Source organism: Nannospalax galili, unplaced genomic scaffold, assembly GCF_000622305.1.
Source record: "Nannospalax galili isolate Female #2095 unplaced genomic scaffold, S.galili_v1.0 scaffold433, whole genome shotgun sequence".
Classification (NCBI taxonomy): domain Eukaryota; kingdom Metazoa; phylum Chordata; class Mammalia; order Rodentia; family Spalacidae; genus Nannospalax; species Nannospalax galili.
In genome coordinates, this window is record NW_008338715.1 from 10558727 (window position 1) to 10585527 (window position 26801).

At 40.1% G+C, this 26801-nt stretch overlaps 3 protein-coding genes across 8 annotated transcripts in view; 2 read left to right on the plus strand and 1 right to left on the minus strand.

The window, feature by feature from the left end:
- Positions 1 to 1525: 1525 nt before the first annotated feature.
- On the minus strand, positions 1526 to 26648 carry LOC115070416 (translation initiation factor IF-2-like). Its single transcript, XM_029563621.1, has 3 exons — positions 26148 to 26648; positions 25689 to 25780; positions 1526 to 1770 (listed from the first exon to the last, which is right to left on the minus strand). The coding sequence occupies exons 1-3, from the start codon at positions 26646 to 26648 to the stop codon at positions 1680 to 1682; spliced, it is 684 nt and encodes a 227-aa protein (XP_029419481.1). The 3' UTR covers positions 1526 to 1679.
- Positions 4287 to 20357, plus strand: Pdcl2 (phosducin like 2). The gene is made up of 5 exons (XM_008833311.1): positions 4287 to 4407; positions 4961 to 5051; positions 11267 to 11410; positions 14373 to 14581; positions 20178 to 20357. Exons 1-5 carry the CDS (start codon positions 4377 to 4379, stop codon positions 20327 to 20329), a joined length of 627 nt encoding a protein of 208 aa, XP_008831533.1. The 5' UTR covers positions 4287 to 4376; the 3' UTR covers positions 20330 to 20357.
- Positions 26578 to 26801, plus strand: part of Clock (clock circadian regulator) — a 94179-nt gene continuing 93955 nt past the window's right edge. For 4 of the 6 annotated variants that reach the window (XM_017798210.2, XM_017798209.2, XM_017798211.2 and 1 more), the window contains exon 1: positions 26579 to 26760. The gene's annotated coding sequence lies outside the window, so the exon portion shown is untranslated. Of the gene's footprint in view, positions 26761 to 26801 lie in introns of all 6 variants that reach the window. The other 2 variants (XM_017798212.2, XM_029563585.1) reach the window with 1 other exon arrangement.

A 26801-nucleotide genomic window follows, 5' to 3' on the forward strand; every position in this document is an offset into this window, starting at 1 on the left:
CGCTTGAGCGTGCTGTGCTGGATAGCTTTAGTGTCAACTTGACACACCTGGGTTGAGGGAGCCTCAATTGGGGGATTTCCTCTATTGGGCTGGCCAGTGGCCATGTCTGAGGGGCATCTTCTTGATGAGTGATATGGGAGGGCCCAGCCCACTGTGGGTGGTGCCACCCCAGGAAGGTGATCCTGTATTATACAAGAAAGCAGGCTGAGCAGGGGCCAGGAGAGCAAGCCAGTAAGCAACGTTCCTCCATGGCCTGTGCTCCAGCTCCTGCCTCCAGGTTCCTGCCCTGAGTTCCTACCTTGGGCTCCCTGATGAACTGTGACCTGGGAGGTGTAAGACAAATAAACCCTTTCCTCCCCAAGTTGGTATTGGTCAGAATATTTTGTCACAGCAATGAAGAAACAAACCAGGACACCTGCTTAATTTTTCTGACTGAAGCATTCCATTCAGTATTCTCTAAAGAGCTGGTTTTGTGGACATAAATTACTTAAGCCTGTTTTTAATCATGGAAAGTTTTTCTGTCTCCTTCAATTACAACTGATAGTTTTGCTGGGTATAGTTGTGTGGTCTGGAATCTGTTCTTTCATGACTTGCATGGCATTGGTCCATACCTTTCTGGCTCTCATTGTCTCCATTGAGAACTCAGCTGTTACTATATGAGCCTGCCTTTATATGTGGCTTGATCTTTCTCATAGCTTTCAATATATTTTCTTTGTTCTATACATTTCATATTTTGACTATTATATGATATGGGGAGTTTCTTTTCTGGTCCTGTCTACTTGATGATCTGTATGCCTCTTGTACCTTGATAGGCTTCTGTTTCCCTAAATTTAGGAAATTTTCTTCTATGATTTTATTGAAAATATTTTCTGTACCTTTGATCTGGGTTTCTTCTCCTTCCTCTATGCCTGATTTTTAGGTTTCGTCATTTTTTTAAATGTGTATGAGTGTATTCTCTGCATGTATGTAAGTGCACCCATGCCCTTCAGTGCCCACAGAAATCAGAAGAGGGCATTGGATCCTCTGGAACTGGAGTTCTAGATGGTTCTTAGCCACCATGTGGGTGCTGAGAAGCAAACCTAGGTCCTTTGCAAGAGCAGCCAGTGAGCTATCTCTTCAGCCCCTAGGTTTGATCTTTTTACAGTGTCCCAGAGATCTTGCATATTGTTTCTGGGTTGTTTTAGGTTTAATATTGTCTTTGATAGAGCAATCCACTTCTCCAAGCTTGTCTTCAAAGTCGGATGCCCTCTGCTCCATTCCCTCTGCTTCCTTTTTGCTTCTTTTCTCTAAGCTTTTTGTTTGAGTTCCTGGGTTTTTGTTTTTTTTTCCGAGGTTTCAGATTCATTTTTCTTTAGAGATTCTTTTTATTGAATTATAGTTTCATGTTTTGAATTGTTTTTGTTATTTCATTCAGCTGTTTCCATGGTCTTCATTCAGTTTTTATTCATATCCTCTCGGAATTCCTTGAGTATAATTGTAATTGCTATTTTATTGTCTTGTGCATCCACTTGGTTGTCATCCTCAGGAAACACTGTTATAGGATTGCTAGTTTCTGTGGTAGCTATATTATCTTGGTTATTCATGTTGTTTGTGTTTTTTCACTGAGACCTGGGCATCTGGACTTGTGTGGTGGTGTTTCTTGGTGGTGTTTGCATCTTGTTTGTTGCTTTCCAAACTTGTCAGGTTGTGGAGAACCAGGTTTGGCTGAGAGCTGAGATGATGGAGAATGACTCACTCTGTGAAGACTCTGTTTTCTTATTCCGTTTTTTTCTGAGTTGAAAAAAGAAACACACTGTATTAATTACTTTTTGTTGTTATGAGAAAACACCATGACCAAAAGCAATTTATGGAAGAAAGAGTTTATTTTGGATTCTGTTTCCAAAGGGGGAGTCCATAATGATAGAGGAAGCATGGCAGCAAATGACAGGCATGGTGGTGGAACAGGAAGCTGAGAGATCACATCTTTATCCACACAGAGGAAGCAGAGAGAGAAGTAGAAGTTGGACGAGATCATAAAGTGTCAAAACTCTGTCTCTGGTGACCTACTTTCCCCAGCAAAGGTGGACTTGCTTTGGGAAGAGACAGCTCATTACCAAGAGTCTTTCAGACTTCAGTCCCTGACTTGTTTTTAGTCATATCTTCTTTATTTCTTGTTTTTGTTTTGGGGGTTTTAAATTTTTTGAAAATGTATTTTTATGTGCATGAGTCTTTTGCCTGCTGTATCATGCAATGCCTGTAGAGGGCAGATGATGGTGCCAGATATCCTGAAACAGATGATTGTTAACCATCATGTGGGTGCTGGGAACCAAACCTGGGTCCTCTACAAGAGCAGCCAGTGTTCTTAACCACTGAGCCATCTCTACAACCCCATTTGTTTTTTTAGACAGGGTCTTGTGTCTTGTTATGTAGGTAGGCATGGAACTCACTATGTAGCCCAGACTGACCTTGAACTCAATGTTCCTACTTCAGGGCTGGGATCACAGAATTGGGTCATTATATTCAACCACATTTTCTTGATATATGATTCATTCCACAGGACATTTCACAATAAAGCAGCTTGCTTCGCCGAAGTCAAAAAGCCTAGCCTTTTATAAGATTTAAATGTGAGGGTGCCCTGAAGGTCACCTGAAGGTCTCGAACATAGAAAAGAAACCAAGGCATACTTGGACATTATATGAATTGGTTTTGCCCACTGGAGTCATCAGTAAATTTTATATGGTTTATAAGTTTACTTTCTTAGCCTTTGCTGTGTTCTAAATTGATTTTTTAGTTATTACTGTGGGGGTGCAAGATATCTGGGTGAGGGGTTATGGTGCATGTGTGGAGGTTAGAGGTTAAGTTGAAGTCAGTTCTCTCCTTCCACCTTTACATGGGTTCTGGGGATCAAACTCCAGTTGCCAGGCTTGCAAGGCAAGTGCCTTTACTACTGAGCCCTCTTACCAGCCCCTAAACTGATTTTTAAAAAATATTTTATTTTATTTTTCTTTAACTTTTTCAAAAACTTTACTGAGAATTTCATACATGCGTATAAGGTGTTTTGATCAAATCCATGCCCACTCCCTCCCTTCCAGCACCTCCCATATCTCCCCATCACTTTTTTCTTTTTCTTTTCTTCTTTCATTTATTTATTTTTATGGGGCTTTTGGGTACTCTAACATTCCCCCCCCCGAAGAGTTAACTCTAAAATCTTTTAAAGATTAGATACAAGCTCCCAAATATTTTTGACATTTTTGGCCTTTGGAACAGAGTATGTTGCTAACAGGCCAAAGGACATTTTGACTTTTAGCCAAGAAACTGGCTACTTTTCTTTGGGGTCTTTTTATCCTAACTGCCTAGCCAATTCCTACCTCCTATTCTTATCACATCATCCTCTGAAGGTATTACCCAAATTGCCAATAGGGAATAAGGACGCATGCCGCTCTGGCTTCTTCCATGCTGAACAAGGATGCAGGGTGAGGCAATTGGAGTACCCCTTCAGTGGGTCTATCTAAAACACTCCCAAATTGTATAACTCTTGTCTCTTAAGGGGAAAAGAAAGTCCTTGAATCATGAATAGGAACTGTGAAGGAGAAGAAAGGCAAGAGTAATTAGCATTACAAGTTCTAGAGAGGGAATTAGAAAAAAGTCAGAACAGGGCAGTTTTCAAATGTTCATGAGAGTCCACTGGAATTTCTTGACAAGGGCTTCCAAAAGCATCCCTCCATTGGGTTCTTCCTCATTTTTCTTTTGTCTTCCAAGCTGGACTCTAGAGTGATGGATTCATGATTTGCTTTCAAATTTTGATATTTGAAAATAGGTATTTTGATAGCTATTGGAGTAAATATTTTATTATTTTTATTTTATTTTGTGTACGAGTGCATTGCCTGTATGTATTGTACAACCCATGTTGTATAATGCCTGCAAAGGTCAGAAGAGAGTGTCAGATTCCCCTGGTACTGGAGTTACAAATGTTTTATATCCATGGTATGGGTGCTGGGAATCAAACTCAAGTCCTCTGTAAGAGAAGCCTGTGCTCTTAACCACTGTATCATCTCTCTAGCCCCTTTATTTTTTAAAATTAAACTTCTCTGTAACATCGAGGATAGATGAGTCCCCTTTATCAAAACAGCTAATCCCATTCCCACTGGGAAGTCGCGGAAAGAAGGCCACATTGTCTTTGTTCGAACTCATCATCTGTAGAGTTCATGGCAATTGTGTATTTGGACGTGCTACAAATCAACCAATTTTATCAATATATATATTTCCATGCACAACCATGTGAAGAAATTTTCTTGTTTTGTGTGCAGGATCCAAACGAAGACACAGAATGGAATGAAATTTTAAGAGATTTTGGCATTCTTCCTCCAAAAGAAGAACCGGAAGATGAAACCGAAGAAATGGTTTCGCATTCACAGAAGGAAGCCATGGGTACAGTTGTGTTGGGGGCGCTAAATGAAGAAGACGGTACAGCTGAGATAGCGAAGACATATTTCACGGACACAGGAGAGGACTGTTAGATGCCCATCCCTGAAATAACTAATTCACATGTTGAAGTCATGTGTTAGTTAGTAACACATACTATGTGACACATACTATGTTAGTTAGTGACACATACTATGAAACCTAATTAAGATTTCTTCTTTTTCCATCTCCCTCTACTTTGAGATTGCCTTTCTGTCCATTCTAAATGTTATTTATTTTCAGACTTCCAGATACTTGGAAACCTAAACGTGTGGGATCTACTTGATTTTTCCCATGTACTTTTGCATGTAGCCTGTCAGTTCTGTGGACTTTGAGGGAGTTGCAAAATACTACTGTTAGAGTTTCTGTAATCTGTAAACTATGTTTTGGCTAATTCCTATAAGTTTTCTTAAATGCAATGGAGACATCTGATCTCCATTATCTAAGATCTTGGTTTTCTAGATATTAGCTATAAGTAAAAATGTTTAAGGAACTTGATTTTCTATAATTTATGTTTTAGTTAAACCATATGAGAAGATGAATCTTGCACAGTTGAAAGAAGCTGAAGATGAATTTGATGAAGAAGATATAAAAGCTATTGAAACGTATAGGTACAGTTTGAGATTATTAGGGGATTTTTGCATGAGAAATTGTCTGACAGTCTCATTAAGGATCTTCTATATTGAACAACTTGTTTTCCCTTACTGCTTGCAAGATTCTGACTTAGTCTTTTGACTATTTGATTCTGGTGTGTCACCACATGGGTATCTTAAAAGATCTACTTGACGTTTGCGTGATATATTAGATCTTAAATTCTCATCTTTAAACAAATTTGCAAAGTTTTCAGCCATTTCTGAAACTATTCTTTTCAGCTTCTTTTTCTCTGTTTTCTGCTTTGGGGACGCCCATACTGTGTGTGTTGATCTCCTGGATAGTGACCCACAAGCCCTTTAGTCTCTGTTTACTTTCTTACATTGTTTTAATCTGTGCTTCAGACTTAATAACAGTTATAGCTCTGACTTTGAATTCTCTGATTCTTTCTTTTGCATGCTGTAAAGCTCTCCAGTACATTTTTCATTTTTGTCACTTTACTTTTCAGTTCCACTGGAGTATCTTTACTCACAAAGCAATAATATGAAATGTATAGGATTTTCTGTGTACTCGAACCAATTTTCCAAATTTTCAGACACTAACTGGATATTCAGTTTAATTCTGAGTCTAACACCTCGAGATCACTTCATGACCGCCAGGGCAATTATAACACAAAAATAACAAAAGTGTTGTGGAGAAGTTAGAATGTTGTCAGAGCTGATGTGAATGCAAAATAGTACAGTTGCTTTGAAAACATTCTGGTATCCTTAAAAAGTTAAACATAGACTTATCATATGATCAGGTCATTCAACTTCTGGGTATACAGCCAAGAAAATTAAAAGCAGAAACTGTGGAATATTTACAGCAATTTTATTCACAATAGCCAGAAAGCATAAACAGCTTGAATACCATCAGCTAATGAGTAGATAACCTAAAGTGACACATGAGTACAATAGAAAATTAGTTGGCCATAAAATGAAATGAACTACCAAAAGGGAAAAAAAAGCCAGTCACAAGATGCCATATAAATGGAAAGCAAATTATTGGATACCAGATCTTGGAATGAGCAAACGAGGAGTAACTGTAAGCACATTCAGAATTTAGTCATCAGACAGTTTTTGATCATATTGTGGTGATGGTTCCTCAACTTTTTGGTCCATCTTCTACATCTCTCTTGAGCAGCTCTTTTTCAGGCAGTGACTATGGCCTGAGTACTTTTCATCATCTTAGAATTCTGTACCTCTTTCCACATGAGTCAGGTGTCTAGGTAGAAGATCACACAGGACACGTCAGGAAAAAGTAACAGAGATGGATATAGCATGTTCACCCTTTCACTGGTTACAATACAGTCTCACAAAGAACCTGGCAAGTGCGGTCTTCCTGCAAGACCCAGAAGAAGAAACCTATAATGACACTTAGGTCTTAACCAGGCCTCAGGGCAAGAGAAAGAGGTGAAAAATAATTTTTAAGAAGAGACAAAATTCCATTTGCAGATGAATAGCTCAGAAATAACAAGTGATTCAAACTCAGAAGTTCCTATAGTTAAGAGGATGGAAAAGAAAAATCTCCATGTAGACATAAACACACCTGGAGTACATTTTTATGGCAGATATGTTAAGTTGGCTCCTTGGCATTTGTTCCTCTTTCTCTTGATATATGTTACTACAGAAACTAAAAACGAAACCTGCATTTCTCAGACTTTACCGCAGCAGGAATAACAAATGTGATTTAGGTTCTGTTGAGCACACAGGATATTTGGGTTCAAAAGGAGCTAAAATGAGTGGAGAAAGCACTGGTGGTATCCAAAGCATCCACCTCCCTGGTCCTAACCTAGAATTTTTGTCATCATTTTGGAGCTATTGTTCTGGTAACACAATTGTTCTGGTAACACATTGTTCCTCAGGAGATTGGTTCCTAGAGACAACAGTTGCTATTGTGCCTTTCTGAGGCTCAGGGTAATTTAATACAATTGGAACAGCAGTTCCAGATTCCTGTTTCTAGATTGTAGCAGAGAAAGCCTTGGTGGACCAGTTTTGCAGTGTTCTGGGAGTCACTCCTGATTGCCCAGTCTAAAGCCTACTCCTTCCGCCTTTCCAGCAAGTTTGCAAAGCAGTTAATTCCTGGATTAAGTTCCTTTCTGCTTAAAATAGCTAGAGGGCTTTCTGTATATGTATGTGAATCACAATAGATATGATTGTTATGTGAAAAAATGCAGGCCACTGAGTACTATGTGACTTCCTGATGGCAAGGCTAATCCATGTGTTCACTTTTCTCTTTCTCCCCTGCCCAATTCCAATGAAACAAGGGAAAATGAGGAGGGAAGAGGAGGAGTTAATTGCTATACCACTAAACAGGTCATCCACCATTATTTGAGCCAGAACAGAACACACCAAAATTTCTGCATAAGCTTGGGAGATCAAACTGGGGGAAGTCAATGATCTTGTAGTGACTATTCAGTGCAAACAAAGGGGTTCCTCCAAAAATTTGTGAAAGCTCTAAGTTGTATCTCTTGCCGGGAGAGGGAAAATGGTTAGACTTCAATTTGAAAACCATGAGAGGATGGACTCAGCCCTGCTTTATTATTCTCTTTGGGCTTCATTTTGCTTGGATTGGTTGTTTTCACCTGACATACTCCTGACATGTGAAATGAGGCCAGAGTGTTCTGCAGTGTACTAGGGAGCTTTTGTTTGTTTCTGTTCGAGTACGATCAGATGATTGCCATTGAAAGGATAGTTACAATAGTCAAGAGGAGTCAATAGGGAAGCACCCGAACAGGTCAGGAGTCAGAAGGGGCAAGGGGAAAACCTCAGAACCCTCTGTTGTGATTTTTGTGCATAAGGACATGCATCCTAGGGCACGCAGGCTTATGACTGACTAGGTTGACTCATTTCAGTGGGCTCCAGGTTGGAGCTGTTGCTAGTTATCTGGTACCAGGCTCTGGGGTGACAAGGGGCGGGGAGAGAGAGAGATGGGGGGAGAGGGGGGAAAGGAAACAAAGAGACAAAGGGAAGAAAGAAAGTAAGAAAGAAGGAAAGAAAGAAAGAAAGAAAGAAAGAAAGAAAGAAAGAAAGGAGGGAGGGAGGGAAGTAGAGGAAGAAAAAGGTGATGAGCCTAGCATGGTGGTGCATGCTCAGAGTCCCAGACACTTGGGAGGCTGAGGTTGGAGGATTACTCCTACGTAGGACTTTGAGACCAACCTAGGCAATATAGCCAGAACTTGTATCAGAGAGAGAGAGAGAGAGAGAGAGAGAGAGAGAGAGAGAGAGATCCTACATAGGGTATTGTGGTGGTTTGAATGAGAATGTCCCCCGTAGGCCCCAAGTATTTGTCCCCAGTTGGTGTTGCTGATTTAGGAGGTCTTAGAAGGTGTGGGGCCATGCTGGAGCAAACACATTACTTAAAGGGTTCTTAAGCCTTGCCAGATCTCCAGTTGTTCTCTGCTTCCTATTCCTGCTTGAAGACGTGATCCTCTGCTTCTGCTCCTCCTGCCACCCCTGCTGCTTGCCTCCCACCATGATGGACTCTTGCCTCTTTGGAACCATAAGCTAAATAAGCTCTTTCTTTTATAAGTTCCCTTGGACATGGTGTTTCTATCATGGCAACAGAAAAGTAACTAAGTAAAAAAGTAAGACAGAAATCTGTATTAGTCAGTGTTCTCTAAAGAAACAGAATCAGTAAAATGACTATGGATAAATATGGATAAAAATGTATTTATTATATTAGCTTACAAGATAGAGTTCAAGTAGTCCAACAATGGCTGCACCACACTGGAGAGGTTGAGAATCTGGTAGTTTCTCAGTTCAAAAGGCTGAATGTCTCAGTATTCCCAATCTGGTGCTGAAGGCCTAATGGATCCTGGGATAGCTGTTAGCCTTTGGTCTATATTGGAATCTGAAGAAGTTAGTCACAGCAGCTACCAGTGAGAGAGAAGGCAAGGGGCAAAATGCAAGAGCTCCCTTCTGCCATGGCCCTTATAGAGCTGCCATCAGAAGGTAACACCCACATTTAGGGTGGGTATTCCAGCTTCAAATGGTTCAAATGGTTCAATCAAGAAGGTCTCTCTCATTTCAGTTAATACCAAATCCAGTCAAGCTGACACCCAGTATTACCCATCACAAGTATGCTCTCTGATTTGGTTGGCTTGCATTAAAGAATGTGCTGTCTGGCAAGTGTTTGTTCTTTTGCAGAATTAGGTAGTCCTAGAATAAGTATTCCCCAGAGGATCAGCAAGGCTCTAGCTACCAGAACATTAAGAATACAGAAAATGAGGGCTGGTGATGTGACTCAGCAGGTAACGGTGCTTGCCAAGCCTGAAGACCTGAGTTTGTTCCCCAGGGCCCACATGGTGGAAGGAAAGAATTGACGCCTGCAAGTTGTCCTCTAACCTCCACACATGTGCCTTGGTGTGTGTGTGCGTGTGTGTGTGTTACACACACACACACATACACAACATTAAAAAAAAAGAATATAAAAATGAGAAGATGGAGTTAATATATAGAGAAACAAGAGAGGTCCCCCCCAGCAAACTTAAATACAGAAACTTAAAGATGTATCATAAAGGATGCTTCATAAATCCAAGCATTCAGCAGCTTTGTTATCAAAGTATGTGATGTTATCAAAGTTTTAGTTACTAACAAAGGTTTACTGTCCTTTATGGATGAATAAATAATAATTTATCAAATTCCTTGGGTGCCACATACCTTGCTGAGAAATTTACCTGTTGTATTACTTTTCTCATCGCTGTGACCAAATACCTGACAAAAGGAAATTTAGGAAGGGAGGGTTTATTTTTGGCTCACAGTTTGAGGTTACAGTCTATCATGGTGGCAGGAAGACGTGGTACTAGGGAGATGAAGGTTAGTGCTCAGTTTGGTTTCCCCATTGTAATCAGTTCAGGACCCCAACCCATGGATTGGTGCCACCCACATTCAGAACAGGCTTTCCCTCCTCAATCTAGCCTCTCTGAAAATGCTCCCCACGGAAATGCTCCCCACACACATACCCAGAGGCGAGCAAGACTCATAGGTATTCCAATTGCAGTCAGTTTCAGTTTGACAATAAAGATGAATATCACACAGGTATTACCTCACTTAATCCCCAGCAATCCTATGTGATTAAGTACTAGAATTTTCCCTATGTACTATTGGGAAAACAAAAACTGGAGAAGTTAAATAACTTGCCCAAGCCCATGTGACTAGAAGGTATTGGACTGGCATAAAACCCCGTTTAGTCTGGCCCTGGAGTTTAGATTTTTTTTAGTTATTTTATGTGTATGAGTTTTTTGGCTGCATGTATGTAAGTGCATTACATGTGTGCCTGGTGCTTTCAGAAGCCAAAAGAGTATGTAGGATCCCTTGGAACTGAAGTTACAGATGGTTGTTAGCTGCCATGTGGGTACTGGGAATTGAACCCAGGTCCTCTGCAAGAGCAAATAATGCTCTTAACCCCTGAGCTATCTCTCCAGCCCTTTGAGTTCAAAGTCTTAATCACCCTCCTTTGCTACCTCTACCTGTATATAAATGTATGCTTACAACAAACAATTCTAAGTGTTCACAAAGGCTTTGGACTGGACAAGAATTCACTATATTATAAACATATAAATGGGGTGAACAATAGCACTGATTTCATTAAGATTTTGCAAGGACTACATTAATGAATGTGCTTAAAACAGTGCTGCAACACAGCAAGCACACAAAAATGTTAGCTGCTAATATACCTAAAGACATTCTCTTATGAAACATTTTACTGGTACATGAATATTTGCTGGCCCAATGCTTAATCTAGTCTTAAATAAAAATGAATTCAAAAGTCAGTAGTAAACTTCTTTTCAAAATATTATTTTTATTTTGTGTGTATATTGCCTACATGTGTGTAAGTGCACCCATGTCATGCAATGCCCACAGAGGTCAGAAAAGGGTATTGTATCCCCTGGAACTGGAGCTAAGGATGATTGTTAGCTACCATGTGGGTTCTGGGAACTGAGCCCAGGTCCTCTGCAAGGGGAGCCAATGCTCTTATCTGATGAGCCATGTGTCCAGCCCTTATAGGAAACTTATACTTGGTAATGCAATAATACAGAACTCTTAGATAAGAGAGGAATGACCTCATAATCATTAGTGGTTATTCCATCATTTACAGTGTTTGATGTCTATGGACAGCTATCTGTTGCTCTAAATTATTACTGGATATTGATTGGCCTTAATAAAGTGACACTTATGTAACTTTTTCTTATTAGAGAAAAACGATTACAGGAATGGAAAGCACTTAGGAAGAAACAAAAATTTGGGGAACTGAGAGAAATTTCTGGAAATCAGTATGTGAATGAAGTCACAAATGCAGAAAAAGATTTGTGGGTTATAATTCATCTATACAGATCAAGGTAACTAACATAGTATTAAAAAATATTCATGTCCTAATGCTATAAGAGACATTTCTGGGGCCAGGTGTGGTGTGGCACACCCAGCACTCAGAAGGCAGAAATAGGCCAGCCTGGTTTACATAGTAAGTTCCAGGCTGGCTGGGGCTAGGGTCTATAATCCTTATGAGAAAGCATATTTAAGAAAAACATGTATATTACACATACACATATGTAGAGAGTTTTTGATAGTTGTTGGCTTTAGGCGTTAAAGTAGAATGTTTTCTAGTTTGAAGAATGTCACATTTGTTAGAAAAATAAGCACTGTTTGGTACGTAAAACTTTTTATTATGAAAAATTTCAAAACTTTAGAAAAACAGAATAAACACCCTAAATATCTCTTCCCCCCAAATTAACAGTAATTCCTAATAGTATCTAATACTCTTTACTCAAAATTTCTTAATTTCAAGATATCTTTAATAAACATATACTTTTGAACAAGAATCTACTCAAAGATCAGACAGTACATAAAGATACTTCATGTCACTTAAAGCCCTTTTTTCCTTTTATTCATTTTTTAGTCTGCATACAAATCAATGGATTACATTATATATTTTCATACACATATCATTGTACTTTGCTCAGATTTGTGGATCCCCACTCTCCTCCCTTTTAAGGTAGGCAGAATTTTCTTTTATAGAATATTCTCCAGCACTTCCCCATTTCTCCAAGTTAAAAAAATTTTTTGAGGCAGACCCTCAACAGTTTGTTTTAAAGTGTCCAGTTGTGCTAATTATGACCCAAATCACCCTAGACCTCAGTAGTCTAGTATAGTGATATGGTCTCTACCTTTAGATCCAGACTCTATTCCTCAGGGCTGCAAATCTTTCCATGGCACAAGCCATGATGGCGGCAGCTTTACTGCCTTATTGTCATCTCACTTTTTTCTTCTCTTAAAAAAAGATTTATTTTCATGTGTTTGACTGTTTTGCCTGCACATAAGTATGTGTGTCATATGTGTGCCTGGTATCTGTAGAGACCAGAAAAGGGCATCAGATCCTCCAGAACTGGAGCCTCCATGTGGGTGCTGAGAATCAAACTCAGGTCCTTGGCCAGAGTATCAAGTGCTCTTAACTGCTAAGCCATCTCTAATAACTCCTCAGTTTCTTCTTTTTTTTCAGGTTCTTAGGGAAATTCAAAGCAATATGTAAATGACAACATTGTGATTTACCTTGCAGTTCATCAATTTCTTAAATTCTGAGAGAATAATATACTCCAAAAAAGAAAACATTACTTCTATAATAACTAAAACCACTGGAAGATGAAATTTAAGTAGTTTTACAGACATAAAGAAAATCACCTTCTTGGGGATTGCAGAGATGATTCTGTGGTTAAGAGCACTGGCTTCTCTTGCAGGGGACCCAGGTTCAGTTCCCAGCACCCACATGATGGCTAATAACTGTCCATAACTTCAGTTCCAGGGAATCTGATGCCCTCTTCTAACCTCCACAGGCATTGCATGACACAGGTACACTAACATACATGTAGGCAATACACTCATGCACATAAAATAAAAATAATAAATCAAATATATAACAAAAGAATGACCTTATCACATGTCATCTGTTTGGTCAAAGCAAAATGTAAGCACTCCTGGCAGTAGTTTTCACAAGTAAGGATGAGAAATACTTCTGTCTGTGACACTGGGACCTGTCTGTAGTGAATGTTACGTACTGAGAGAGCTTGCTAAATGTCTGTCCTGACTCTTTGTGACTGACAGAATAAATACTACTTCTGAAAGTTTACGCTCTGGTAAGAAAATAATTTACTCCAATAGTTATTTCTGGCTGGATACAAGTTTTGGGAACTAACTTGCAAAAATTCATAACAGTGAATGTTTTATGTGTTTTAGTTGACTTCTAGTTGCTAGGTGCAACTATATTCTCAAAGAGTAAGGATATAGTTTCATAATTTTTTAAGCATTTATGACTTTCTAAAGAGTTGTGTGTGTGCGTGCATGTGTGTATGTGTGTGCCAATCCAAGATAGTTACATAAAACACTAGTCTTCTTGACATAGATTTGGACCTGGAGGGTGTAGGTCAATGATAGAGCACTTGTGTAACATGAACAAGCCCCAGCACTGCCAACCAATAATAATAGCAAATAATAATAATGAAATTTTACATGAGAGAATATAACATGTTTTAAGAAAATTAATCTGAAATATTCAATTTTATAAAATATGTGAGAAGGTGTCCATTTGTGAGATGAGAACACAGGAGAGGAGAGATAGGCCAAAAACCAGCAGAGGCCACAGACACAGAATCAAGCAGAGGAGGGATAGGCTGGGAGGAAAAGGATAGACTGCTAAGAGCAGGTGTAATGGGAGTTTGGAAAAGTTGAAGAAGAATTGAAGGTTTGGGTCACAATTGGAATTGATTTTAAATTTCTAAGGAGAAACAATTCAGGAAAATGGAGTCCAGGATGTGGCACAGAGTGGGATTCCAAATCCTGTGGGTGAAATTTGTTAGGATTCAGGAAGTCAAAGTCTAAGATGAGGAACTCATGTCATTATGTGAGCTTGTGTGAAATTAGAACTGTGATTGTGGCAAGAGTCAGGATTCCTTTATTTTTGAATTGCAGCTGCCAAAGACTCCCCAGACATAGCCTGCTTTTTGGTTTGTGTTACTGGGCTTTTCCAACTAGGAACTGGCTTAAGATAAACTGATGTTAACACTTATTTTACCTAAATTAGGCAGTAGATTCCCAAAGTCCCAACTTCATTCCCAGATGATAGTGGTATTTCAAATTAAAACCAGAGTACTCTAATACAGTTCACCTTTGCTAAAAGTAGTAGCAGAGGATAACAATATGCTTTTATATAAAAATTAAAGATCTGTTTTTCAATGGAAAGGTTTCACAAGGGAGACCAAGGTAAGTAAATTTTTTTTCCAACATATTATGTGTACTCTCTCTCTTTTTTAGTGTCCCAATGTGCTTGTTGGTTAACCAGCATCTTAGTCTCATAGCAAGAAAGTTTCCAGAAACTAAATTTGTTAAAGCCATCGTGAATAGCTGCATTCAACACTACCATGACAATTGTTTACCAACAATTTTTGTTTATAAAAATGGTCAGATAGAAGGCAAATTCATTGGAATTATAGAATGTGGAGGGTTAAATCTCAAGCTAGAAGGTAATGATGTTATTTTTATATTTTTTTGAATTTATGTGCATTTCATACATCTTAATCAACTTTATACCCCCTCCCCCCATCTACACCCTCTTATAGCCCCCACCCCACTGGATTTCATGTCTTCTGTCACATATGTTAAGACTATCAAGTCAAGTTAGCGTACCCAGATGTCCCTCAGTGCAAGGTCACCCACTGGGGTCTAGTCAACCTATCTAGAGTCTCTCAAAGAAGATCAGCTCTCCCTCGCCCATCAGTAATTAACTGCTTTCAACACTACACAATCAGAAATTAATAGTTCTCTGGCTTATTTTGGGGCCTACTGCCCATTCCCCCAGTTCTATGCTAAAATAACATGAAAACTTCCATAGACTAACAAGTATCATGAAACTTTACTTCCTTGGAACAAACTTTTGTCCTTGCTTCTATATTCCTTTTAATTCACCAGATCAATTTTCCTGAAGTCATACTTATGTCATAATACATTTTGCTTAAAATCATTAATGGTTTTTTTGCTGTAAATTTCGAATCTTTTGTTTTGAATCCAGTCCTCCGCAACTCCATTTTTCAGTGGTGTGTAGTGAATGTCTGTTTTAACCAGATGGTTCTTAGTCACTACCCCAGACAGACCTCAGATAGACCTCACCTGTTTGTGTCCACACTTTGGAAAATACTCTTTCCTTTTACCTAGATTCCCTGCCTTTACTTATCCTTCCTGTCCAAACCCAGTTCTTATGGTTCTCCTCATCCATGGATCCTAGTCTGCATTCCTAGACTAATAATCTCTCTTACTGTTTCCTATTAAATTTCTATAGCACATATTCTCCATGTTATTTGTTCAGATGTCATCCTGGTTTTGTTGACTGATAATCCCCTGTGAGTGTCATGTCTGTAACAAGTACACAGACCAAGTCTTCTCTTGCTTTCTTTTCCACAGCACACAGCACAGGACCTTATAAATTAACATTATTTAATGATGTTTTACTTCCTAACATCATCCCCCTTTGGTTTTTCTTGTCTGTTTTCACCTATATTATGTAACTGAAAATCCTGTTTATGTTACCATTGTGTTACACAATTCAATGCCACTGGAACTCACAACATTGTGTTGTGGTAACTTTCCTACATCTCCCCAAATTTTGGCCTTGCATAGCAGAACCTCTGTACCCACTGAATAACTGCTATTCTATGCCCAATCGACTTTGTCTCTACAAACTTGACACCGCTGGACACCTCACATAAGGAGGATAACAGCATGTTTTTCTGTTTTCTGTTTTGTTTCCATCTCCAGCTCTCTTCATCTCTCCCTCAACATATCCTCCTCATGTCTTTTTTTTTCTTCTTTTTTGGATAACCCACTAAGTCCAGATTGTACTTTTCATACGTGTATAGGTATGGGGTCATTTGTTGGAACACAGAAAATCTACTAATTGCCAATCTCCCTCCCCTCTGGCAACTATCCACTGCCCATATAACTAACTCTTCAGTAAGGGGTAGGACCTGGAGATCATCTACCCCATCTATGCAAGAACTTTGTGCAGGCATCCACAGCTGCTGTGAGTTCATGAGTGTGATAGCCATGCCTTGTCCAGAAGACAGCAGTACACAGCACCCCTTCCCATGCCCTGGCTCTTATATTCTTTCTGCCTCCTCTTCCATGTTCCCTGAGCATTTGTGGCAGGGATTAATATGGATGTCCTGTTTAAGGCGGAGCACTCTCTTATTTGTAGTACTCTGAGTAGTTACGCACCTCTCCATTGACAGCTGTCCATTGCAAAAAGAAGCTACTCTGATCAAAGCCGAGAGCAGCCCAGGTCTATAGGTATGAACATAAGTATTCAGAAGGCAATTTGACAGGATGACCATTTAGCAAAATAGCAGATTCTACCCCAGGGCCTATGACTTTTCCATCTATGAACTTTTGACCATGAGACATGAAATTCCCTCCTGTAGAGCAGGTCTCAAATTCAATCAGAAAGCAGTTACTGTGTAACAGTCCTGCCACTATTGCACCAGTAGGCATAGGATACTGCAGCATATAGAGTCCAGTGCAGGGTAAGACATTGGTGTCTTTTGTTCCAGCAGCCGGAATAGTATGTTCTGGCACTATGAAAGCTTGCCAGCAGGGAAGACGTTTCCCACTCTGAGATTGCTTTCACTATGTCTTGCAGCCAAAGTGTCTGGTGTCTTCAACAACAGGGTCTTACTATGTCCTTGTCGTAACACAGGGCAATGGCAATAGCTGGGACCTATGGGGCATTCTGCACCGAGGAAGGTATCCCAAACTTTCCCTGCCTCAACAGATCCTGGTGAGGGCTCCCCAGGTCCCAACTTCCCTTGTCTGCCTATCACAAACACAGAAACAACAGGAAAACCCAAGACAAGTTGTCTCCTCCAAAAATTACTAATTCCATAATAATGAACCCCAATGAGAATGACCTTGAAGAACCTCCAACGAATAAGCGTGTTCAAACAACTGAAAGAACACATGAATATACTCCAAGAGAACAATTATTTCACTTTGTGAAACGAATACAAAATCTGAAGAGAAAAAAAATCAATGGAGAGAAATACTGAAGTCAAATTGAAATGATGCTGAAAATGAGCAACTCAGTAAGCGTCAGTGTAAAGCCACACAAATAGAAAGGATCATGTGGAAAACAGACTGTCAGGGCTGGATGACAAGGTAGAGGAATTGGGTTGCTCAGCAAAGGGCAGTGATACACACACACACACACACACACACACACACACACACACACACAAGTAAACCAAAGACTGGGTGAGAAGTCAAAGGAGTTCAGTAATAGGAGTTCATGAATGGAACATGGGAGAAGCATGAAGAGACCTAGCCTTCAGAGTAGAGGAAAATAAGGAGAATACCACCATACCAAAGGTGCAGAATACATCTTCAGTAAAACCATAGCAGAAAATTTTCCATATCTAGAGCAAAAGATGCCTACAGAATTCCAAGTAGAGAAAAAGATGCCTATCTAGGCGCACAAGGCCTACAGAACTTCAAATAGACAGGTCTAGAAAAGAAATCCCTGCAACTTTTATAGTTAAAACATTAAAAACACAGAGAGTAGTTTTAATTTTTTAAAGTTTAGGTCTTAAATAACATTGCTATGACATATTCCAAGAAACATATCTAACTTTATTCTCTGAAAAATGTACCTGTCCCAATGCTATGTACTAAAATTTCATTTCCCATTGCTTTTATGTCTTTTAAATTACCATAAAATAAAACTGCTTTTGGAATGAAGTCTTGCTCAAACTAGCCTTGAACTTATGATGCTCCTGCTTCAGCATCCCAAATACTAGGAGTATAGGCATGCGCTACCACATATGGCGGTTTCCTTTATTTTTGAGGCTAAATAATATTTTATTTGTATGATCCTCTAAATGGACAATTAGGTTGCTTCTGTCTTTGGTAAAGCAGCTATGACCGTGAGTATACAGACTCCTGGTGGAGTTTCTGTCTTCATTCTTCTGCCAATATACCCAGAACTGAAATTTCTAGATCATATTGCAATCTCATTTTAATTAATGTTTTCAGGAACTGTTTTCCATAATGGCTTACCATTTTACACTCTTCTTGACAGTGTACAGGGGTTTTGATGATTCTTTGGCCCTTCCTGTTAACAGTGGTTATATTTTTCTTATAATAGCCACCCAGATGGGTAGCATGTATTTTCTGGTTTATACTGGGTTTGCTATACTATCTAACATGCTTAAATTTCTGAGATCTCTACTGTGTTCTACAAGTCCTTTTGTTTATTACTGGATTAATATAGGACTTTAAATAGTATAACTTTATAATAATATAACTACTTCTAGTAACTTTTTTCAGAATTTCACGTAACTTGTAAACAGCCAAGTTCTATGAAAAATCCTGTACTCATTAGAATATTTATAGAACTGTTAAAGTGACATCTTAGTGGCTGTTGCCATTTTGATATTTTATGTTTAAATATATCACAAAATTTTCCTCAGAAATGTTCTGCTTATGTAGTAGTTAATAAATTTAACAAAATGGGGGCTGGAGAGATAGCTCGGTGGTTAACAGCACCAGCTTCCCTTGCAGAGAATCTGGGTTCCATGCCCAGCACCCACATGGTGACTAACAACTGTCGTAACTCCAGTTCCAGGGGATTCAAGACCCTCTTCTGACCTTGGGCATTGTACAACATGGGCACACATAAAATAAAAACAATAAATAAAACATTGAAAAATAAATGTAGCAAAATGATAGCTTTGAAGGAATAGGGCATTTTGAGGAATCAATTTACTTTTTGTAATTAGTAGATGTATTTTGGTAATTTATATTCATCTCACAGAGATTCTCCAATTAATTTTTAAAATACATTATATATATCCATAGTAGTTCTATGGCTTTTAAAATATTGAGAGTTTAAACTTTATGAATTACTCAGTTACCCACATCTTTACCAGAGCTTGGTACTGTTAAGAGGGTTTTTTGGTGTTTGTGTTCATCTGATACACAACAAATGATGGTATCCTGTCAGTTTGGTTATGGACCATGTGAAATTTTTAAAAAGTTGTACTATCCTTTAATTTTTTTGAGAATTTCATACATGAGTATTGTATTTACATAATTTCCACCCCTCCCATGTCACCCTACTCAATTTTGTCCACATTTTTATTATTGTTACATATACATACATACATCTATTAAAAATACATATATGCACATATATAATGCACTGGGACTATTTAGCAGTGCTTATGTGTACATGTGTTTAGGGCTGACCACTTTGTACTAGATAACACATCAGAGAGCTCGTTCCTGGAGAAAACTGCTGCTTCTTCCCTCAGTAAGTTTACAAAATTGATTGCCTATAGCTCATCATCTAAAGGTATGGAACCCTGTGAACTGGCATGTCCAGTGGTGTTGCCATTATACATGGACCATGTAAATTCTTTGTTACTTGATTTCTCTCCTTTTCTTGTACTTCTAAAATTTAGCTGTTAACCTCTGCAAACATCATGTTATTTTGCTGGCCATCCCTGTTGCTCTGTCTTATTTTTGCTACACTATTATCTTTATTACATCTGCTTTCCTTAGGTTTATTTACTCCCTCCTTCCCTCTCCCCCACCCTTGTTTTTTTTTTGGCCTAGAACTTTTGTCAGTCCTCCTAAATGCTGGGATTACAGCATGAGCCACCACACCTTTTTCTACGCTTCTTGATGCAAACTTTTTATTCTAAGATAAACATTTTACACATTTCTCCCTTTATTGTATCCAATGTATAGTCTCATAACACTGTCATTCAGTATTAGATATATTCTAACTTCTACAATTTTTACACATTTTTAACCTATTTACCTGTGGTGTTCATGTGAAAGTCAGAGAACAAACTTTAGGGGTCAGTTCTCTCCCACCATGTGTCCCAAGGATCAAACTCAGCCCATGTGAGGTGTGGCAGCGAGCAGTTACCTGCTGAACCACTCTGACAGCCTCAATTACCACATTAATTTTATCAGAGTCAACTTCTGTTTCATGTGGATGAGAAATTTATCTTCATTTGACAAAGATTTTTATCCAGTTCGATGATGGGTTTTTATGTATTGCAGAACTTGAATGGAAGCTATCCAAAGTTGGTGCAATACAGACCGACTTGGAAGAAAACCCCAAAAAAGGCATTGCAGATATGATGGCATCTTCAATTAGAAACATCTCCATTTATGACAGTGACAGCTCCAACAGTGACAATGATGGCAAGTAGGACTAGTTAATAAACAACTTTACAGTGTTGATATAGCCACTTTATTTACTATTGACTTTATCGTTAGAGCAGAAAATTTACATTTTATTTTCATTTTTACATGAGATTTATGGTCTACATGCCAATTCCGAAATTTTCAGGTATTTCAGAGTATTGTCCTTTGCAAACTGGTGATTTTACTCCTTAACATTTTTCTGTGACTTATTTTTTCTGACCCACGTTGGACAGAATCAACAAGTTCTCTGTGTTTCCTAATCACTTCCAAAGAGACCCATGAAAGGAAATAATGGAAGAGAACCAATAAAATTAAGTTTTAAGGCTTTGTTTGTGTGTTTATGTGTGTATGTATGGTGTATGTGTGGGCACTCATATGTTGCAGTTGTGCATGCCTGTGAATGTCCATGTGGATGCCAGAGGTCGATTTTGGGTGTCTTCCTCAACTGTGTTCCACCATAATTTTTGAGACAGGATCTCTCACTGAACTTAGAGCTCATGGATTGGCTAGGTTGGCTGACCAGTAAGCACCTTCCCCTGCCCCAATCCTGTCTCTGCTTTCTGCTTCTCAGTGTTGGGATTATAGGCACTTAACTCCTGCTGGGCTTTTAATGGGTGCTGGGGATGTGGATGAGGTCCTCTTGCTTGCACTTTACCCACGGGGCCCTCTCCCCAGCTCCTAAGTTGATACATTTAAAAGTCTGTTTGCTAAGAAAATCATGTTAGTGGACCAGCTAGCTAACTATATTGACTGATTCCTGAACTCCAGAAGAAATGGATGGATATTCCTATCTAGGACATAACCATTGTGGAAATGAAAGTAAGAGCCATATTATCATAAAGTTATAATGTAACTCCAATGCTATATAATGCATGTAGGTATGGATGTTATTTTCTCTTCCAGGTGAGATCAAATGCAAAAAACTTCTCCCTCAATGTAATCTTTTCTTTCATTTCTTATTTTAAAGTAGTTTTTAGCCAGACATGCACTTGGGAGGCACAATCTCTTATGAGATCGAGGACAGCCTGGTCTATGAAGCAAGTTCCAGATCAGCTGGGGCTACAGGGAGACCCTCTCTCAAAAAAAGAAACAAATAAAAAGTTATTCATTTATTTTTAAACTTAAAACTAATAGAATAGCTGAAATAAAAGGTACATATTTCTTTAATTCAGATCCAGCAAGAGACAGTAGTTAAGCTTTTACCATGAACATAGCTATGAAGACTGAAGAAACCATAGAAATCTAACGGACTGTGATTCCAGCCTCACTGTTCCACAAAGACTCATGCCTATGTGCAAAGGCCTCTACTACTTCATACACATTTGTCATTTAAGTAAGGTTTGAGATATTTGTCAGTTGGTGAGAAAATATGTGATATTCTCCATTTATTGAGTTATTTGATGGAGTTGAAATTGAAACTTGTTTTTAATTGCTAATATTTAATCATCTGACTTACAAAGTTTCATTCCCATATTTTTAACTGTACCTGAGAACAGTGTACTACTGAAACAACCTTCTTGCCTTCACAGCATCTTGCTCCACTGTGCTCCCAGCTAGCATTTCCAGGAAACCTGTTAGAAATGCATGATCTCTGGCCCTGCCCAAGACTGACTGGATTGGACTTTCATTTTAGTAAGATGCCCAGGTTATTGGCATGTGTATTAAAATTCCAGGAGCATAAGTGGCAAGCCCCTTAAAGTCAGCTTGAGCATGCTAACTTTGCCCCCAACTAAGTTAAGTCTATCTAATTTGAAGCTCCAGTCTCAGTTCCAGGTAAAACGTTCCAGAGTTGAACTTGTGACTCAAAGAACTCTGAAGATGTAAGATGTTTAAGACAGGGCCTAGCTATGTAGCCAAGGCTGGCCTCAAATGTTTTTTTTTTTAAGCCGATCTCTGCTGATCTCTTAGTTTCTTCCCCAAGAAGCATAACCAGCCTTCTCCTACCTCCGTAAGTTTCAAAATGATTCATGCCCAGACAGTACTTTCAACTCCTCAAACCATGAAGAATTTCTACATCTTCACCATGTCAAATGGTGAACTGTGCATTATTTTACTTTGGACCACTCCGTGACCAGTCATTTCTCTCCAAGTCTCTTTCCTTCTGTTCAGGTAAGTATGGGAAGATATCAATAAATTTGCCAGTGGATGACATACCAGTGTCCCCTTAGAATTACCTTCAGTTTCTCTAGCTGATACTATTGAAGCCTTAGTCACTTAACATGGGACGAGAAAGGGCAAAAGGGGAGGAAAGGAAAAAGACAGGACTCACTGAGAACCCAAGAAGACATGGCTTCCAGGATTCAGAGGTAGGAGACTGTTGAAATTGAGGCCAGAAAAATCAATCGCTGGGGATATAGGTCAATGACAGAGTGCTTTGATCCCTAGCACTACAAAATGGAGGAGGAGGAGGGGAAGGGGAAAGGAAGGATGGGAAGGGGAACAAGGAAGGAAAGGCGGCAGTAGCAACATGGCTTTGGTGAATGGATAATCCTTTCAAGTGTCCCTCCTCTCCTTAAATCTTGGGCTTATGTGGCCAGAGTGTGGAGTTGGAGATTTCTGTGAAAGATCCAATTTTCCCCAACTTTTGGTCCTGGTTAAAGGACTAGATATCTGGCATCAAAAGTCAGCAGTTATTTAGAAGCTTAGATACTTGATCTTTGGTCCCCACTTTGGAATTTACTCTGCATATATATAGGTGGTACAGTGTTACATATTCTTGTATATGTGGTAAATCTACTACACCGTTACATATTCTTACACAGGTGGTACCTTTATCAATCACTGTATTATACTACCAATCACTGTATTACTTTTTTTTTTTTTTTGGTCTTTTTAAGACAGGGTCTCCTTGTAGTCTCAGTTGGCCTGGAACTATGTAGACGAGGCTGGCCTTGACCTCTCAGAGATCCACTTGCCTCTGCCTCGAGTGCTGGGACTAAAGGGCTGTACCACCACACCCAGCACTGTATTACATATTCTTACACAGGTAGTACTCTATTACAGTGTCACATATTCTTCTATAGCTGTAACTTTATTGTAGTCACAGGTACTTATATGGGTAGTAGTTTTATCTATTACAATGTTAGATATATATTTTTAAAACATATTTCACATATATGACTGTATGCCTGCATGTAAGTGTACCCATGCTGTGCAATGCTCAGAGGCCAGAAGAGGGAGTTGGATCCCCTGGAACTGGAGTTATGGATGGTTGTTAGCTGCCATGTAGGTGCTGGGAACCAAACCCAGGACCTCTTCAAGAGCAGCCAGTGTTCTTAACCACTGAGCCATCTCTCCAGCCCACAAAGTTAGATATTTTTGTAGATTCTTAAATATTGTTACTAGGATGGTATTAATTCACATCATTTCCCCCAAGGGATCCCAGTTCACTTTTTATACTTTCATATACATTTCTAAAGCTTGACAGTCACCTGCTTCCAATCATAGGGATATAAAAATATTTCTAGCATATTTTTACCAATTCCATTCATTTAATCACTTATTCATCCCAGGTATTGTAAAAGATGCTGTGAATACAGTAGTGAATAAAATATGTGGTTCTTCCCCTTCTGAAGTTTATCATCATTCAAGATTGTTAAAAAGAAAATGAGCATCAAACAAATACATATACAACTTAAAAAGTGTTATGGAAGAAATAGTAAACATAGTAAAAGAGAATGCCTGTGGGAATTATGAAGGAGGAGGACTAAGAAGGAGACCAACTTAATGTAGCAAGATCTTTTGCCACATGAAGGTTGAGGAGGAGGGTAAATACACAGCAGCACATACATGCCAGAGCCTGAAAGCGGAGGATGTTAGCAAGGAGCTGGAAGGACGTTTCTGAAGTGTCATGGGAAGGGGTATTATGAAAGAGCAGGCACTATTTTGTGACTAGTGGAACATACAGAGCTAGGGAAAGAAACCTGAGCAAAAGAGACAGGAAAAAATTACAAAAAGAAATAGATAAAAAAAAGTGGCCATTGCTGAGTGTGGTCGTGTACTCTTTAATCCCAGCACTTGGGAGGCAGAAGTAGGTGGATCTCTGTGAGATCAAGTCCAGCCTGGTCTACATAGCAAGTTCCAGGCTACATGGGGCTACTGGGAGACCCTCTCAAAAAGTCAAATAAAATAAATAAAATGTGGCAAGTAATTTTACATGGGACATGGGATTTATGTAGCAGGCACTGTCAACAGTTTCCTCTCAGTTACCCAATGAGATGGAACTGTTATCCTCATTTTAGAGATGAAGACATTAATCTGGGAGAAATTGGTTGAAAAGAGAATTGGAAATGTTCAGTTTAAACGTGAGCAAAGCACACAAGGAGTTTAAAGGATACATGATTACATAGTGTTTAAGGAGGTAGTTTAGGGGAATGTTGAAGGTGGAAATGCTATCCAAGTTTTATGCCCTCCCCCCACCCTTAGAGAGAATATGGGGAAAAAGAAGTTGAAAACTGAATCCTGAGAAATATTCAAGCAGGAAAAAGGACTGGGCAGAAAAACAAGTGATTATCAACAGGTTTTGGTAAATAATTAAACACAGAATGTGAGAAAGGGAGGAGTCAGATGTTGTGGTTTGATCTTGGTGACTAAAGGGACAATGAAGTGAAGGGCAAAGGTCATTTTGAAGGTTCTGGAAATGGCAGAATATAAGGAAAGGGGGCTGTTTCTAGCATAAAATCCAAACATCTACCCTAGGAAAAACATCCAATCCCCTTGTCTGGCTGCAATCTACTTTTTCAGTATTATTAACCCTATCAGTTTTCAGGACTCTAAATTGCACGTGGCAGAAAAGTTCTCCCTGGTTTAAGCAATCAAAAACATTCAAGAATTTATTAACTGAAGTTTCCAGACAAATCTAGTTCACAGTGATTTCAGGGGATCAAGCAAATCTCTAGACTAAATCTCCATCTTTGAATTTGCTTTTCTTTTCTTCATGGTGCTTTTTCATTATTCCCACAAGGAAAGGTTTTATTCTTCCAGAGTCAAGTCCATTGGAAGATAGGTAACAAACTCCCCGTCCGACACAGTGTGATGCCTGGACCACAGGGACTGAATGGAGGAAGGGTAAGCTCTTCAAAGGAAATGCATCAGAACAGGAAATGAATTCGGAACAGCAGAAATGTCCACCAAAGTCCCTTCTGCTGTATGATGGTGAAATTAACAAATAATGTTTTTCCTTAAGGAAAAGGCCTCGAGTGAGACAGGGTCTCCTTGTGTAGTTAGGTTAGCCTGGAACCTAACCCCAACATTCACAGTGCTTGGGGAGAATAGGAAAGCGGAAACACACCCGGCTAGAGTCCTTAGTTCTTGTACTCTGAACATACAGCGAGAATTTGAAATGTCTATCAAGGTTAATATTACCTTGGAGAGAGGATTTTTGGAGCTAAAGCAGTACCGGTGTATTTGTTAAAAAGTCTTCTAATTCCGACAGGCTCTTCTGTCCTCCGCAGGCACTGCACGACAGGAGTACACTTACCTACATGCAGGCAATACACGCAAACACATAGACTCTTCTAATTTCATGTCTAAACTCATCCCCCCCCCCAAAGAGAGAAATTAGTAGGAATTAAGACTATGAAGACTTGTTTTCCAGTAATTAAGGAGCACTAGCGAAGAAACCAGTGCAAACTAGGGACCTTGGTGCACCCCTACCGCGCCCATCCCACATTCTCTAGGCATCATTTGGTTTTGACTGCAAACACCCCGGCCCTCCGCTGTTCCCGTTGCGGCCGAGGGCACCCGGGTCGCCCCAGGGTAAGTGGCCACTCTAGCGCGCGCCTCCAGCAGCCGGGGAAACCGAGTCACCGGCGGTCCACGCACCTCCGCAGCGTCCTCCGGGAGAGGACTCCGAGTGTAGCGGCCGCCGCCACCAACACCAACACCCGGAAAGTCTAACCTGGGGTAGGCCAAGCGCTTCGCTTTTCTAGGGATAGAGGGCCCCTCTGCGGCAGGCTGGGAGCGCTTCGTCCATAGGGCTCCCGGCTTCCCGGGTCCCCCTAGTCGCCCCGACCCGAAACCAGCGCTCTCCCGCCGGCCGCACCCTCCCGCCAGGCCCCGCCGCCGGGCTCTCCAGGCCCACGCCATCCCGGCCTGCGCGGGGAAGCGGGCGGCGAGAGATCCCGGCTTCCCTCTGCGGTCGCCGGGCGCGCAGACGCTCGCCTCGGGCCGAATTCCCCCAGGCGTCGGGATCCCATGGCGCGGCGCGGCGCTGCTAACCAGGCAAGTCGCATGCGCACGGAAACGCACCCTGGAAGGCGGCCGCGAGGGGTGGGGCGAGCGCAGAGCGGGGTCTGCGGTGGAGCCCGGGTGCCCAGGACGCATGCGCTGGGAGGGAGCGCAATCACGGACACAGCTTGCGGCGGCTGGTTAGAGAGGAAACCCCGGGCGGCGAGAGCGCAAAGGAAATCTGACCGCCGCCGCGTGCGCGCTCCCGGTGAGTGCTCTCCACCCGGTGGGCCCGACCCGAGCCCGTTG